Source organism: Schistocerca americana, chromosome 2 (assembly GCF_021461395.2).
Source record: "Schistocerca americana isolate TAMUIC-IGC-003095 chromosome 2, iqSchAmer2.1, whole genome shotgun sequence".
NCBI classification, from domain to species: domain Eukaryota; kingdom Metazoa; phylum Arthropoda; class Insecta; order Orthoptera; family Acrididae; genus Schistocerca; species Schistocerca americana.
Genome location: NC_060120.1, coordinates 576,325,370 through 576,343,624, shown reverse-complemented (window position 1 = coordinate 576,343,624; position 18,255 = coordinate 576,325,370). Strand labels below are relative to the sequence as shown.

Sequence of the window (18,255 nt, the reverse complement as noted above, 5' to 3'; positions counted from 1 at the left end):
ATCACAATTTAAAGTATTGTTGCACAGCAGAATGATAATTAAGTGCAGGAATAAAATTATGTTTGGGGAAAGTGCCAAGTGGACCACACCTGTCATGTATGCAGTGGTGGCATAACCATTGTCAACAATCAGAAAAACTGGAATACAAACAAGCAGGGAGCTTGTTGTATGAGATTGTGTGATATAGACATTAGGAACACCTGATTCAGCACTTAGACAATAGTGCAAAGCAGATATAATGCTCTTCTGTAATGGGGCTACATGCAGTAACTTCACCTATGGATGATGCAAGAATGCGTTTCAGAATGCAAACTTTGTGTAAAGCAACATTCTGAAGTTAAACATTAGGCTAGACAAGAGGGCTGACATGCTCAGCAAATGGAAACACATTCGGTTACTCATACAGGGGCATCACATCATTGACTGCTATAAAACCTTCACCTTCCTCCCACTCACTCTCAGAGACTGGCAACTCCATCTGCATAACTGATACTGATAGAGGGCCAGCTCTGCTAGTTGCAGGGCAACCTGATGAATACAAAAAAGTGTAACTGGCCACCACCAGCTTGGAGTCTACCGCTGTGAGTCTACAGCCATCAGGTTGTGGAAAAAACTTCAACCCTGCAAGCTGCGTTCCTGCTGGTCACACCTGTGGCTACCCAAAGATGAGAGCCAGGCCAGTCTTCTGTGAGTGAAGAGCCAATCTGCCCATGTGTGAGCTGTTCAGCTAGGGAGCAGGGTGCCTGTACCACCACTAATGAGCCGTACAAGTGCTGCCTTAGCGGCTGTGTGCCGGTACCCGCCTCTGGGGCTGTCCTTTGTGTCGCCATTGGGTTTTCTGCCTGTACTCCATCTTGACAATCAACAACAGGGGCATGCATATTTCTGGGTCTGAGCCTGAGGACAGCTTCCCTCAGTGAGAGCACTGAGGCTCTGGCAGATGTCTAAAGCCATACCAGGCTGTAGAGATGCACTGGCCACCATACTTTCCTACAACAGGGCCATGGCACTGGCCCCAGACAATACCACGGCAGCACCAGCAGATTCCTCGCTGCACACTGACATGCTACCCTTCACCTCTGTGCTGTGCAGGCTTAGCGTGGCCATTGCTAGGCCACAGTGGCAAGAAGACAGTGTTGTAAGACTCCTGGAAATAAATTGCTGTTAATTGAGTGATGTCACTGAAGTGCCCTGGTGCACAACAGGGCCACACCTTTGGACCTCCACTCGACTATCCTACACTCACATAGGAGGGTGCATCTGGCAAGCTTCTACAAATTTGGCGCTGGAAGCTGTGACTTCTGACACTGTACTGATTTGATGTGAAGGGTGTTGATGTTGTCTGTCACCACTGTCAAGGAGCCGCACCTGCATTAGCATTCATTGACATCTGTCATTGTGCAGTGTGATGGGTAACCAGTTTTTGTTGGCATGTTTTCTATTTTCTTTTATTTTGGTGGCATGTTGCATTAGAAGGATCTGCATAGGATCTTGACATTGTGTAGACCACAAGAGCCTGCAGACCTCTCACAGTTTTGGGGGTAACTGTAGGGAAGAGTACTTATGTTTGACTAAGTGCCAGTATTGTAATTTATCATGGCATGAATCACCATGTACTAAGGCAGTTTTAGTAATGTGTGAAAATGGTAGGAGGTTTGGCCATGACGAACAGCAGTGTAGTGCATCCCATTGGTCCATGACATATAGAAAACTTAATGTAGTTGTTTTTGCATATTGATATTGTGTTGGTGTACTAGGTTCCCATTTGTTCTGTAATATAATTCAAAATGGAGGTTACACAATGACCAGAAATATCTGCAGCAACTTTACATATCATTGACATTTTAAAATATCAGATTGCTGTGTTACTCCAGTGTAAAACAGAATTAAGCCAGACTGGCAAAGAGATACAGAGGGAACAAAAAGCGTTACGTGCCATGACTGGGTTGATACAATCACAGAGAGGGGATAGCAAGATGGTAGTGAACGTACCTGTCCAATCCATTGATCCTATGGCAGTTAGTCTCATTACACCTTTTTCTGAGATAGCAGCCAAGGTTGTATCAGCCTTTCTGGGTGATGTTAGGGAAGTAGCTCAGTTAGGGAATTGGTCTGATATGACATGTCTATCTGTGGCTAAGTTACAGGTAATGAGTGATGCTAAAACATATGTCATATACAATGAAACTATTAGTAAAACACAGACATTTGATCGGCTGGCTGAAGGGCTTACCCAGCACTATCGCCCAAAGCAAGATAGCACCAGATTTTTTGGGAGAAAGCTCATCAGATTATCAAAGAAACACAGTGTGTCAGTAGAGGCATTCTCTGACAGAATTCATAAAGTGAACTTGCAGACTTAAGAATTGATGCACTGTGCAGAGGCAGATGGACTCCTCTTGTGGGATGCAGAGAATAGGGCGTTAGACATATTCATGAGTGGTATTGCAGCGGATATGTAATGATGGGTGGGGGTGGAAAATCCTAGTGATTTGTCCTCAGCTAGCAGGATTGCTGCACAACTAGAGGAGATAGATATTGTGAGTCAGAAGTGGGGTATCCATGGTGTGTTCTCCTTTGACATCAAATGCTACAGATGTAGAAGAGGAGGGCATATGAAGAAGCAATGTTGCCAACCACAGTGCTTTGACTGTAGTGATTGCAAGATTTGCAAGTGTAATAAAAGGAAGTATACATTAAATGCAAACAGGAGTGCCTTAACCAATGAAGATCATTCTCAATAGAATGTTCCACTGCAAGGACGTTTGAAGAGATGGATTGTTGTTTGATTGGTGCAATAAATAATAAAGTACATAAATTCTTGTTAGACACAGGTGCTCATGTGTCAGTTGTTGGTCTAGACTTCTTAGGTAGACACAGGTGCTCATGTGTCAGTTGTTGGTCTAGACTTCTTAGGTAGGAAGAGACTTCAGTCTACACGGTGTAGTTTATGTGGAGTGGGTAACAATGAGATGGAATCATTGGGAACAACACTGCTCACTTTTAGCATTGGGGCTGAAAGCTTTAAGGAGTATATGGAAGTGTTCCCACACATTGATGAGGGTTATACTGCATAATTCTCAAGCTAGAATTTCTGAATACACGTCACACTATAATTAATCTTTCACAGCATACAATGGAACTTGGTGGAACTTTGTTTCTGCTAGGGAAGAAAGTTGCATTGAAACAATGTTGCAAGGTGCACCTATCGTGAGGATAGTACCAGGTAAACTGTATTCATGTACACTGAAGGTTAATTCATGGGATAATGTACTGGCAGATGCAGGAAAATTTATCAGATTTAGTGTAGGTAAGACTTATCAAGGGAATCGTTTTGAGTGGTAGAACCACTGACCTTCAAGGTGAAGTTAAATAAGTCACACTGTATGGTGCACAAGAGGGTAATATGCATTACAGACATAGATGGAAAATTTGGGTTCTCATGAGTTTGTACAATTTTGGCATGAGTGTAGTTAATCTGCCAGAGGGCCTAATGTTTGCTAGTTTGAGTGTCTTAGAAGAAGATGATATTGATAGGTCAGGTAATGACCTCAGCCAGAGGCATACTGTTAGCAGTTCTGCATAATGTGACAAAGCTAAACACTTGCAAGGAAAAGACAGAGAAGACATGAAAGCTTTAATGCTTAGATTCACAGATACATTCAGTCTGGTGGGTCTGTTACCAGTGATGCCTGTAACACAGTACATGACACCAACAGAAAACAAAGTTCTGGCATATACAAAACCATACAGGGTCCCAAAGCATTTACAACCTTTGATGGAGGAATTCTTTGACCAGCAGTTGACTGATGGAATCATAAGGGTAGTGGTAGACTTGAAGTATGAAAGTTGCCACCGTGCCCAAAAAGGTGGGATCAAGAAATACAGGCTCTGTTGCAGTTACCGCTTCTTGAATGCAAATGCTGTCACTGATACACACCCCATCTCAAACATTATGGAAACACTCGACAATCTGGGTCAATGTAGATACTTCTTGACCATGGATTTTGAAGAGTGGCTACAACCATCTAGAAGTAGTTCTAAAAGACTGGCTGAAGACAGCTTTTTCCACACCATGGTGACATTACCAGTACTGTAGGATGCCGTTTGGACTGAAAAATACACTAGAGATGCTTGGATGCAGTGTTTCAGGCACTGAAACCTAAAAAAATTCATGGTTTATCTCAGTGACGTAATTGTATTTCAAAGGATATGGCAGAGCCGTGAAACAATTGGAAGGAGTTATTAAATGCTACAGGCAGCACAACTGACAGTCTGTGATGATATGTGCCATTTCAGTCAAACAGAAGTAAACTATCAGGGTCAGGTAATCAGTCATGAAGGAGTAAAAAGTGATCCGTGGCTGATATGAGTTGTTTATTATATTGTACTGCCACTGACTACAAAGCAATTACAGTATTTTTAGGCCTCTGTAATGATTGTAGGAAGTTCATGAGGGATTTTGCACAACTTGCTGAGTCCTTGAATTGTCTATTAAAAAAAGGAGTGAAATCTGGGTGGTCAATAAAGTGTTAATCCATGTTCAAAAAATTACAACTTGATTTGGTTTTGAGCCCTGTGTTGGTATTTCCTAACTTCGATCAAGATATGATGCGAGCAGTATAACTGTTGGTTGTGTTTTGAGCCAAATCATGGATAATAGGGATCATCCAGTGGCTTATGCTTCAAGACAATTGAACATGGGGGAATGCAGTTGTTCAATAACAGCAAAAGAAATGCTAGCAGTTATTCACGGTGTTACCTACTTTCACTGTTATTTATAAGGACAAAATTCAAAGTAGTTACTGATGAAGGTTCCCTTAAGTAGCTATTGGGACTGAAATACCTTTCCAGTAGATTAACTCAATGGCAATGGAGCCAAACAAGTTTAATTATGAAGTGGTGCATAAATCTGGGGAGATGGGTACTAACACAGATGTGCTAAGCAGGAAAACTGGAGCTCTGCAAGCCCTTGGCAAAAGCTTGTCAGAGTGGCAAAAGGCAATGGCCAGTAATATAGACTGTCAGGCTTTTAGGTCTCAGCCATAGTTTGTGACACACAATGTCTTGCTGTGCAGAAGTGTGAAGTGTGGACCACATTTTGTGGTTCCCACATCATTCAGAAATGAAGTATTGCAAAAGATACATGACCAGCTGTTGTTGGTTCATGGTGGAACCTAAAATGACACATAGATATGTCGCCAGAAAGCTTTATTGCAGAACCACAAAGCAAGATGTAGAACAGTGCATGAAGGATTGTGTACAAATTTGCAAAGAGCAAATTTTAATCACCAGTGTATGTCGTTGCAAAGGTTGCCATAAACAACAAAACATTTTGCAATGCTTGGTTTGGATATTCTTGGACCATTTAATAAGACAGTAGTTGGAAATAAGTATATTCTTACAGTTATATAGACTACTTTTCCCAGTTCATAGGAATGATATCAATTCACTACCTACAAGTGAGCACAGTTTACAGACACAATGGTTAATAATTGGGTACTGACATTTGGCATTTCTGATACTATAATTAAGAATTAGGATACAAATTTCATGTCAGACTTTCCGAGGAATTATGTTGCCTGCTTCATATCCAAAAACTTCACACAAGCCCTTTCCACCCACAAGCAAATAGATGTACTGAGAAGGGCGAGACATTATGTAAATAGTCAGCATGATTACTGGGACTTGTATCTTCAGTGTGTTGTCTCAGTGCAGAAAACCCAGGTAGTATATTATAGAAAGATGCCATCTCTTTTTGAGGCTCTGAAATCTAAATTATGTGCTATAATAAGGAGACAGTGAAAAAATTTGAAAAAAAAATTAGGAGAAATTTGGCAGAATGGCAAATGGGCGTATACAAAGGCACTCAAACATCAGGATCAGATGGGGCAACATATGGGGAAAATGTGCAATATTGAGTGGGTCAGTGGGTTTTAGTAACAAACCCTTATACACCAAAAGAAATAAAAGGAAGTTTTAACTAAGTACCGGGTCCATACCAAGCAATAGAGATGACATCACTGCCAAACGTATCGATGCAGCTTCCAATGGAGATTTCGATTATTCATGTGAGCCATGTCAAACACTTCATTGGAGCATTAGAGGCTTTGCCACAGATTCCAATATCTCAGGTTATCTGGAATAAAGCATCTAAGAATCAAGGAAGTCAGTAGTTAAAAATGATCTGAATTCATGCAGCATATCATATGCAGTAAGACCACCTGTTTTGTTTGCTTTTGTTTGTTATGTATATTTTTACTTGTTATTTCTGAACCACTGAGGTTCATATATATAATTTTTTTTTGGGGGGGGCGGTGGGAGGGGGGTTGTTTCATGTTTGCAGTACATAGTTTAAGGGGTTCATATTATTGAAGCATTCAGTAGTATCCTTTTTATTTTTTTTATTTTTATTTTTTTTTCCAATGCTTTTAGAAGGAGGGAAGTGTAGTGACAAAAAATTCCTTTCTATCAGGAGGTGGCACAGGAGGAAAATGGGTACAAGTGTGCACTAGGAAAGTACTAATAATATCAGAAATCAGGGAAACTTATGCTCTGATGCCCTTGGAAGAGTTACAGTTCTGCTAACAGGAGAGTATCACTGTCTGGCCAACCAGGATGGTTCGGACTTACACAAGGCATGTGAGATATAAGTGTTCCTTGCTGCAAAATCTTTACCACAAAGTGTCGGAGGGAAGTACTAATCCCTTATACAATTTTCAAAGAACGTGCATGCATGGGATCTATTCGGCATGTACTCCACAGGTTATAATTCTAAATTGTTACAGAAAAGGAAGGCCACGGGGTATGTCCAAGATGAAGCTGAAAGACATTGGAATCCTAATAAATGGTACAGTTTGTGACATAATGGGGACAACATTTCACCTACCAGCCACAATTATGGGTACAACAGTGACTGAGCTGACACACCCTTTGCTGTTTTGGCCAGAGAAGTCATTAGAGTCACTGGCAGTCCAAAATCAAACATTTATAAATGGTGCCTTAAACCCAAATGCCTTTCACTCCTTGGATGAACTAATAGCATCACAGAAGAGGTGGATTTCCACAGCATAAATGTTGCAACACAACCAACAATACAACTAGAAGCAGTGTGACCAGATTATGAACATAAGCATTTCAGCTACCAGTACTGTAATGATTCTGGTCACCATTTGTATAATTTATGTTTATTACAAACAAAGAACTTCACAATGCCCAGAATTACATGTGTATCAGCTACTTGTTGCCTAGTTTTGCAATATGACAGAAAATACTCTGGAGTAATCAAAAAATCATAGATCTAAGCACTTAGTGTAATAGGTTGATGGGGATGTAACTTAAAATTAGCTTCATTTTAAGAACAAATATATTCCAAAGAAATGTGAAGTAGTAGAACATGAATACTATTTAGTAAAGTGCAGAATAAAATTTTGTTGGAACCACCTGGGATGACACTAAGTGTAACATATCCATTGAGTACGCAACAATGGCATAACCAGTGTCAACACTCAGAAAAACTGGAGTACAAACAAGCACGGAGCTCATTGATTCAGGCTGTGTGAGAGAGAATGTCCGGAACACCTGATTCAGCTCTAAGACAACAGTGCAGAGCAGACAAAAGTCTTTTGTAATGGGGCTATATGTAGTGACTTCACCTAGGCACGACACAAAAATGTCTTTTAGGCAGCAAACTTTGCATAAAGTAATGCTCTGAATCTTTGAAGTTAAACTTTAGGGTAGCCAAGAGCACTGACTGGCTCAGAAAGTGAGTTCACATTCAGTGAGCTGTAAGGGGGCATCACTTTGTTGACGACTATAAAACCTTCACCTTCCTTTCACTCACTCTCAAGAGTGTGGCCACACCATCTGCATAATTGATATTGATGGGAGGCCAGCAGAAATAGTTGCAGGCTGACCTGTTGAATATGACATAGTGTCACCAGCTACCACCAGCTTGGAGTCTACTGCTATGAGTCTACAGCCAACCAGTTGTGGAAGGAACTTCAACCTTGCAAGCTGAATACCTGCCAGTCACACCTGTGCTACCCAAAGATGAGGGTCAAACCAGTCTATTGTGAATGAAGAACTGATCAGCCCATCTAGAAGCTGTTCACCTTTGGAGCAGGGCCTCTGTGCTGCCATTTCTCATCAATAAAAGTATTGCCTTATTAGCTGTATGCTGGACTGTCTCGTGGACTGTCCTTTGTGTCACTCTTGAGTGTTCCACCTGCTTGCAGTCTCAACAACTGACAACAGAGGCATGCAGATTTTTTGGGGCCAAGCCTGATTGCAGCTTCATTCAGTGAGAGCACTGAGACTCCAACAGACATCCACCACCATGCCAGGCTGCAGCAATGCACCGGCTGCCTTACCCTTCTACGATGGGGCCATGGCACTGAACCCAGCCAAAATGATGGTCACACAAGCAGATTCCTCACCACAAGCTGACGCATTACCCTGCACCTCTGTGCGACACAGACTCAGCATGTTCACTGCTAGGCCGCACTGGGAAGAAGACAGAGTGATTGTGAAACTCTTGGAAATAAAATGACTCTTAATTGAATGGTGTCTTATTAGTTCCTAGTGCACCATAGGACCCCACTTGTGCACTTCTGGTTGACAATCCTTCGCATACATAGGAGGCCGCATCTGGTGAGCTCCTACAGTACCATGTCGGTTACTCTGAACAAATGTTCATCAAGTCCACTAATAGTAGAAGGATGATTCAAGAAGTAATCCCATGAAATATCGTAGGTACAGGTCAACATTACACAAACTCAAAAGGAGATCCAAAACATCAGAGTTCTGTGAAGATCAAATCTCAGTTCAGTCATTATCTCTCAAAGGTTAAAGTTAAGCTCCTTAAAAGGAATACTAGGATGGCCCAATGGAGAAAAATCGTAGCTCATTACAGAGAAGCTCGGCTTTAGCATTGAGTTAACCCAGAACCCTCAGTCCCAAAAGTCAAATAATACGGGGCAACTGAAATTAGCACTAGTCAAGATAGCTAAAAAAAATGACCCTGCTAACGAAACCAAAAACATCCATGTTGAACCCATGAATATGATGTGGTTTTGAGCTTGCTTGTCAAAAAAGGAACTCCTAGAAGGACTAAGATAATAGGAAAAAAATTTGGGGAAGCAAGAAAACACACTGCAAAAACAATCTATGACTTAAAACATGATTTCAACAAGAACCACTTAGTACAAATTAATGAAGACTGCAAGAACAACAACATCCAAGGTGTCTATTAATACTTTTAAACAAATTCTCAAAAGTATGTTCCCCCAAGTCTAATTCTCAGCAGGCCCATTGGTAAAGCTGCTTACAATAATAAGATAGATATGAAATCTACTCACCAAGTGGCAACAGAACATAAACATAAAAGACAGTTGTAATTGGCAAGCTTTCGAAGCCAATGGCTCCTTCTTCAGGCAGAAGGGTTGATGGGGGAGGAAGAGGGGTGAAGGAAAAGGACTGGAGAGGTATAGAAAAAGTGGTAGATTTCAGTAAAATCACCCAGAACTGCAGGTCAGGGGAGACTTATCATATGAAATAAGAAAGAAAGACTGATTGTTGGGGTCTGCATTGGACAAGATTAGAAAACCTGAGAGCTTAATGGTGAAAGACAGGATAATATGCAGACAGAGGTTACTGCTTAAACATCATGCATGAGTTAATAAGACTGAAAAGCTAAGAGCATTATATGTAACAAAGGTGGGAAGGGGGGGGGGCAGTGAAAAATAGACTGGTAAGACAATGAAAGATATAGAAAACTAAAATTGAGTGAGGCAAAGAGTAGTTACAGTGAAGAAATGCTGAGACGGGAGAAATTAATGTAAATTAAGGCCAGGGGGTGGCAAGAACCAAGGACAAAGTAGTGCTAGTTCCCACTTGGGGAGTTCTGAGAAACTGGTGTCTGGGAGAAGAATCCAGATGGCGCATGTGGTGAAACGGGCACTGAGGTCATGATTGTCATGTTGTAGAGCATGCTCTGCAACAGGATATTGTGAGTTGCCAGTAAACCTTGGCCTATGCGCATTCATCCTAACTGATAATTTGGTGGTAGTCACACTGATGTAGAAAACCGAACAGTGTTTATATAACAGCTGATATATGACATGTGTTGTTTCACAGGTGGCTCTCCCTTTGATAGTATGTGTTTTGGCAGTTACAGGGCTGTCAAAGGGTGGTGGTAAGAGGGTGCATAGGGCAAGTCTTGCAGCAGGAACAGTCACAGGGATAGGAACCATAGTGTAGGGAGATGGGTGCAGAAGGAGCATAGGGTCTGACAGGAATATTGCAGAAATTAGAAGGGCGATGGAAAGCTATTGTAGGTGTGGTGGGCAAAATTTTGACAGAATGGATCTCACTTCAGGGCATGATTTTAGAATTTCATGGCCTTGTCGAAACTGATTAACACCTTCCAGACCAGGATAATACTGAGTCATCAACAGTGTACTTTGAAGTTGTTTTCTGGAGGGATCAGGAGTACCAGGATTGGACGTGATGGCCTGGGAAATCTGCTTTTCGACTAGGCCGGTGGGGTAGTTATATGCAGTGAAGCCTGAGGTGAGAATGGTGGTGTATTGCTGTAAAGAGTCTGCATCTGAATAAATACGTTTACCTCGGATGCCAAGGCTGTGTGGGAGAGAATGTTTGACATCGAAAGGATGACAACTGTCAAAATGTAAGTACTGTTGATTACTGGTATGTTTAATGTGGACGGAAGTGTGTATCTGGCCTTTGGTGAGGACAAGATCAACATTAAGGAAAGTGGCATGGAATTCAGAATAGGACCATGTGAAATTTGAATGGGAGAAGGTATTCAGAGATTCCAGGAATTTTAGCAAGTTAGCCTCACTATGAGTTTATATGGTAAACATGTCATCAATGTCTCTAAACCAAACCAGGGTCTGAAGACTTATGGATCTCAGGAAAGCCCCCTTCAAGCAACACATAAAAAGACTGGCACAGGAAGGAGCCATCCTGGTTCGCATGGCTGTACCCCTGATGTGTTTGTATGTCTGCCTCTCAAAGGCAAAGTAGTTGTTGGTAAGTATAAAGTTGATTAAGCTAAGTAGGAAGGATGTCACAGGTTTGGAATCAGGTGAGTACTGACTAAGTTTCAGCAGCAGACAGACCATGTCCATGGGGGATGTTGGTGTAGAGGGAGGTGGCATCAATGGTGACAAGCAAAGTTTGTGGTGGAAGTGGGACGGGCGTGGATTTCAGACAATCTAGGAAATGGTTAGTATCTTTTATGTAGGCGGGGAGTCTTTGTGCTATGGGTTGCAGGTGTTGATCAACTAAGGTAGATATACGTTCACTGGGTGCTTTGAAGCCAGCAACAATAGGACGGCCAGAGTGATTGGTTTCATGGAAGAAGGTAAAGGGTGGGGGTGTGTGGTTTGGGTGGGGTGAGAAATTCTATGGGTTGAGGTGTTAGTGCCGGCCGAAGTGGCCACGCAGTTCTGGCGCTGCAGTCTGGAACCGCGAGACCGCTACGGTCGCAGGTTCGAATCCTGCCTCGGGCGTGGATGTGTGTGATGTCCTTAGGTTAGTTAGGTTTAACTAGTTCTAAGTTCTAGGGGACTAATGACCTCAGCAGTTGAGTCCCATAGTGCTCAGAGCCATTTGAACCATTTTGAGGTGTTAGTCCTTGTGAGGGGCCTGAGGTTTTAAGGGGGAACTGCAGGTCAGTTTGAATCACGGGGATGGGATCTTGATGGCAGACACTGTATGTAGAGGTGTCAGACAGCTGGCATAGACCTTCACTAATGTATTCCTTTTGGTCAAGTACTGCAGTGATAGATCCTTTGTCTGCTGGGAGAATAATGATGGAATCATCAGCTTTTAGGGAACATAGAGCCTGGAGTTCTGCAGAGCACACATTAGGGGGTTGTAGTGACCTGAAGAAGGGCTGTGAAGCACTGCTGGATGTGAGGAATTCTTGAAAGGCTTGTAAGGGATGATTTGAGGCAGTGGTGGTAGATAAAGTTGGGATCATGGTCTGAACTGTTAAAGGCAGGGTTCAGTGTCAGGTCTGCTGTTCCAAGGATATTATGTGTGAAAGAAAGTAGGCCCTTCACCAAAGCAGCATGATCAAATATAGGTTTAGGGCTGAAAGTGAGACCCTTAGATAATACAATAATTCAGGAGGGGAGAGTGCTTTAGATGAGAGGTTTAGGACACTGTACTGTTGTGACTGGTTCTTGGAATTATGGGTTATTCTTGGTCTGGGAGGCAATGGTGAAGCCTGTGGGATATTAAGGAGGTTGGTTAACCTTGGTTTGTAGGAGAGAAGTGGTGGTTGATGGTGAGGATGTTTAGGGAACTGCAGAGGGACAGGAAGGGAAATGTCACTGTTCAGGTAGTTTAGGAGAAGGTGGAATAGCTTTTTGTGGTGAAATCTGGCATGTTGTTGCAGTTTGAAGTTGGCAAGAGGAGCAGATAACTGCAGGATTTTATTGAAGGAGAGAAGTCTGGTAGAGTGGAAATTGGCTGATGAGGTGTACAGGTCACAAATTAGCCGTCAGGTAAGAGCAAGAGATTGCTGTATTTGAAGCTGTGAAAGAGCCTGGTCTAGATTAGGATTACATCCAGAAACAGGGACTTTCTATGTTAGGCCTTTTGGAGTAGCTCGAAGGGACAAGCAGGTTTCAAGAAACAGAATATGGGGCCTTAATTTTAAATAACTTTGTCAGTAATTGACCGTTTTTGTTGTTACAATAGTAAGAGTAACTGTCACATGCTGGCGAATTATTTTGAATTCGAAAATAACAGACCTATCCACCTTTAGACAGCTAATATATTCACTAAAAAACAAGTCACCAGGGAAAGACACAGTTATTTTTGAAATGTGGTTGAACGTAGGAAGCAGTATGATTAATAACCTAATTGAGATAAACCACAACATCTGGGAAACTGAGTCAATTCTGTATGGCCGGTCCTTCACAATGATACACCCACTAAATTAGTAAAGTGTGTAATATGTGACAGCTCTGTTAATTATATAGCAGATTCTTTCACAAGTGTTTCACTGCAGGGCAGAAAAACAGTTGGACTCGTGACTAAATGAATATCAAAGAGAGGTCATGAAAAGTTGTTCATGTACCCAACAGAACATGCATCTTGAATGTGTTGTCTTTCAGCAGAAACATAAATGTCAGAAATTTGTAGTGACCCTAATAGTTTTCAAAATGGTTTACAAGTTCATTGACTGAACACCCCTTCTCAAAATCCTGAAACAGTTGAGCTTAAAGAACAAAATGAGGGCTATTATCCAACAAACTCTTACTGACCACATTTCCAAAGTGAAATTCGTGGGAGAGATTACAGATAATTTTGAAATCAGGACAGAAGTCAGGCAAGGATATGGACTCTCACTTCTGCTGTTTAGTGTGTACTTAAGAAAGTAGTCTCCAAGTGATGGAAAGGAATGAATAACAAAGGTGTTGAAAACATATTATGAAAAGGAAAGTTGCTACTCACCATATAATGGAGATGCTGAGTCTCACACACACACACACACACACACACACACACACACACACACACAAAAACCACTGCTAGCAGCAGCACTCTGCTACATGGTGAGTATATAATATTGTTACATTCCATCCTGGATTTTCTATTGTTTAAAAGTGTTGAAAACTGGGCCAAGCCTGGCTGTAGAAATCTAAATTTCACAGTTGGTTGCCAAACCTTTGCAGATGGTGTCACATTTTCTTTTTTCTGGGTTGCTGGACACACCTGCAGTGCAAATCAATGAATTGAAGACTCAAGCAGCAAAAGTGGAGCTAGAGATCTGGTTTCAGAAACTGGGTTTATAACATGCATAAAAATTAGTACCCAAACTACTAGGGTAGAAGGAAGAAAACCAAGAGTAGATGGAGAAATTTAAATATCTAGGAGAGTGGATAGGTTCAAACACCTCCAGAAAGAAGTCTATGCATTGTGGATGAGAAAAATGGAAGTGATATATCAACTAACCAAATGTCTATAAGAAAAAATTAATATCCATTAAGGCCAAGATATGGCATTACTACACTGTTATATAACTGGATGATGTATCCTGTAAATTTCTTTGTTGTTGTTGTTGTTGTTGTTGTTGTGGTCTTCAGTCCTGAGACTGGTTTGATGCAGCTCTCCATGCTAATCTATCCTGTGCAAGCTCCTTCATCTCCCAGTACCTACTGCAACCTACATCCTTCTGAATCTGCTTAGTGTATTCATCTCTTGGCCTCCCTCTACGATTTTTACCCTCCACACTGCCCTCCAATGCTAAATTTGTGATTCCTTGATGCCTCAGTACATGTCCTACCAACTGATCCCTTCTTCTAGTCAAGTTGTGCCACAAACTTCTCTTCTCCCCAATCCTATTCAATACCTCCTCATTAGCTACGTGAACTACCCACCTAATCTTCAACATTCTTCTGTAGCACCACATTTCGAAAGCTTCTATTCTCTTCTTGTCCAAACTATTTATTGTCCATGTTTCACTTCCATACATGGCTACACTCCATACAAATACTTTCAGAAACGACTTTCTGACACTTAAATCTATACTCGATCTTAACAAATTTCTCTTCTTCAGAAACACTTTCCTTTCCATTGCCAGTCTACATTTTATATCCTCTCTACTTCGACCATCATCAGTTATTTTGCTCCCCAAATAGCAAAATCCCTTTACTACTTTAAGTGTCTCATTTCCTAATCTAATTCCCTCAGCATCACCCGACTTAATTCGATTACATTCCATTATCCTCGTTTTGCTTTTGTTGATGTTCATCTTATATCCTCCTTTCAAGACACTGTCCATTCCGTTCAACTGCTTTTCCAAGTCCTTTGCTGTCTCTGACAGAATTACAATGTCATTGGCGAACCTCAAAGTTTTTATTTCTTCTCCATGGATTTTAATACCTACTCCGAATTTTTCTTTTGTTTCCTTTGTTATAGATAGAAAAGATCTGAATGAGGAATTACAAACAATATAATGGCAGCTTTTGAGAAAAACTTTAGGTCCATCCAAAGAAAACAGTGAATTCAGACGACAACAAAACTATTACTATACACACATGTAAACAACAAAACTATTACTCTACACACATGTAAACTGACAGATACCATTTCTAGGGGAGGTTTATTTTCTATGATAACACTGGTCATGTGTATCCTACTGGGTAGAACAATTGTATGTTCCACAATTTCCTGAACAATACAACCCAAGAGGTGTGGTTCACCAGTGCATAAATATACCTGCAAGAAGTGGGGATAACACAGGATATCCTGAAATGTATTTCATTCAAGAAGAAACTCCAAGAGAACCTTAGTTTCCAAGAAAACACATAACTAAAAACTGGCAAAACATGGACTGAAGTGTGGAAGGAACAGCTTAGGAATGTCAAGTGGAAGTACGAGGCTCAAGTTAAAGTCCAGGCACAAGGAAAAGAAAAAGGATAGATGGTTGAAATGACAAAAAAAAAAAAAAAAAAACATGAAGCTCTCTTACTCAATTGCAGTGGTATAAGCTTGCAACACAGCGTCATAATATGAAATCACTACTTAATTTCATCACACAAAATTGCATCCATCATAAAAGTTTGGATTTACTTGGGCTATTCCTTTTGTACAGAACATTAGTGCAGAAACTCTGAAGCATAAGGGAAAAAAGACTTCTCTGAAAGCTGGTGATGTGTAAGTAAATAACCATCCACTCACACTGGTGAAATGAAAACAGTTTTTGTTAACTGAGATCTTATACCATAACATTTAAGTGTGTGTTTCATAGTTGTTTTTCATGAACTTTGTGTCTTTGCAGCCATCATCAAAGGCAGCGAGCTGAGTTGTTCACATCTACAATAAACAGTGTTGAAGTTGCCACTCCCAGTCTTGTTCTTCATTTCATTATTACATTTATACTTTTATCACCAAGACCTCTCTGTATAAATAAAGATCACAATGGAAAATGTGATAATAAGGGAGGCAAGGAGAGAAGACTGCAAGGAACTGAGAAGATTGATACAGGTGTGTTAGTTAGTTAGTTAGTCACATGTTACTTAGATCATTTGAATGATTCCTTTATCAAAATTATGTGGAACAAGTCAATTTACAGGATGTGTGTAGCTGATAAGTGTTTCTAGTAGTGAAAACATTACATTATAGTCCTAGTCATGCAACTACACTGAAAGTCAAGGTTGTCTTACAGCCTACCACATTTAAACAGAAATTTGTCCATTCAATTGAAGGTGTTGTACAGGAGAAATGATTTAAAAATTTTAGGTTAGATTTAGAATTTGCTTTGCTACATGTCAGATATTTTATGATGCTGGACAAACCATCCAAACTTTTTGTTGCTGCATATTGAACTCCTTTCTGAGGCCCTGACAGCTTTAATAATGGGTAATATAGGTCATTGTTCCCTCTAGTGTTGTAGATAGAGCCATCACTGTTTTTCTCAAATTGTTATGGATTATTTATGGAAAATTTAATTAACAAATATGATCAACAAAATCTTTCCAAGCTTGTGATGTAAACTGAGAACCATTATCATATTAGGGATACCCATATGATGAAAATATCTGTTTTTGAACTTAGAGATTATTTGCTTACTGGTAGCTTTCTTGAGAGGAAACAACTTTATGAACTTCGAAAATACATCAATCACCACAAAAACATATTAAAATCCATTCCTAGACTTAGGTAAAGGCCCATAAACATCCACAAATACAAGATCTAGGTTACTATTAGGCAGTATGTTTTGCATTTGTCCTCTACTTGTTTGATTACTTACCTTCACTCTTTTACAGCTGGCAGTCTTCTTCTTGACTCTTCTTCCTATGTTATAAAAATAGATGTTTTTCTGAATCTTTTATGTGCATTTGGTTGATCCACAATAACCAAAACTTTCATGTGTTTAAGTAATTAAAGCATCAATACATTGTTCCAGCCAACTTAGTTTCCAGTCCTCTGAGTCAGTCGTATGCTTCCTGAATAAAATACCTTTGTGTACCTTATAATACTGTTTTCTCTTTTTTCCTCCTTTCTTACCCAACGTGCTCCTCTTTCACACCTTTCAACCTGTTAAACTCTTTTTCTCCTTCTCCAAAGTTGTTAGATAATTAACTTCCTAAAGGTAGCCTAGACAAAGCATCAGCAACTACATTGTCTGTGCCCTTAATGTATATGATTTCATAATTAAACTGTCGTAAAAACAAGGCCCAACAAGTAATTATGTTATGTTACAGCTTACACACCTCAAGATAACATAGTGCTTTGTGATTGGTATAGAAGATGACTTTGTGACCTAGTAAATAATTTTTAAATTTGTTGAATGCCCAATCTATAGCCAAATGTACTTTCTTAGTAACAGTGTATGTCTTTTCATGTTTCTGCAATTCTCTACACGCAAATGCAAGAGATCTATGTTCAATAACACCATCAACTTCAACCTTCTGAAATAAATGAGCACCCAATCCAACATCACTACTGTCTGTCATAATACAAAAGGTAAGAGACAAATCTGTCGAGTCCAAAACACTTCTCACTCCACCATTTCTCTTACTTACCACAACTAAAGGATTATTGTAACCACTCCTACTTCTCACTATTACACCCCATGTTTCTATTTTCTGAATTTCTTTCTCTACCTCATTCCTTTTTGAAAATGGCTTGATAAAGAAGGGTTGATGATCTCTAAGGTAAAGCATGCACTGATAGCCTTTCACTCTCCCAGGTTTTTCACTAAACACATTTTTAAACTCCAATAACATATTTCTAAGTTGTTTCGTTTGTATGTCATTAAGAGTCATAACTTCCCTTACTTTAGAATCCTGATCTTCAGTCTCATCAAAATCTATATCATCCTCATACACCTGGTACTCACCTTGGTTCACAATGTTTTGCAAATACACACATCAAAAAAAGTTTTGCATCACCTCGGTTCCGAGAGTTCTTGAACCTGTACAGAAAATCGGAATAGAGATCAACGTAAACATCATTTCTGCCCTTTTCAATGCTCATGAAAACCACACATTGTGTGTTGTACCATCATACAGTGAGGCCTTCAGAGTTGGTGGTCTAGGTTGCTGTACACACCAGTACCTCTAATACCCAGTAGCACATCCTCTTGCATTGATGCATGCCAATATTCGTCGTGGTATACTTTCCGCAAGTTCATCAAGGCACCGTTGGTCCACATTGTCCCACTCCTTAACAGTGATTTGGTGGAGATCCCTCAGAGTGGTTGGAGTG

At 40.5% G+C, this 18,255-nt stretch overlaps 1 protein-coding gene across 5 annotated transcripts in view; it reads left to right on the top strand.

Annotated features, from left to right (window-relative positions):
- Window positions 1-18,255, top strand: part of LOC124590384 (thialysine N-epsilon-acetyltransferase-like) — a 139,739-nt gene that overhangs the window by 21,237 nt on the left and 100,247 nt on the right. For 4 of the 5 annotated variants that reach the window (XR_006976585.1, XM_047131646.1, XM_047131648.1 and 1 more), the window contains exon 2: window positions 15,824-16,029. Coding sequence is in view for 4 of the 5 variants with exons in the window: in XM_047131646.1 (XP_046987602.1) it covers window positions 15,964-16,029 (66 nt within the window). In the remaining variant the exon portion in view is untranslated. Of the gene's footprint in view, window positions 1-15,637; window positions 15,700-15,823; window positions 16,030-18,255 lie in introns of those variants that run through there. The other variant, XM_047131647.1, reaches the window with a different exon arrangement.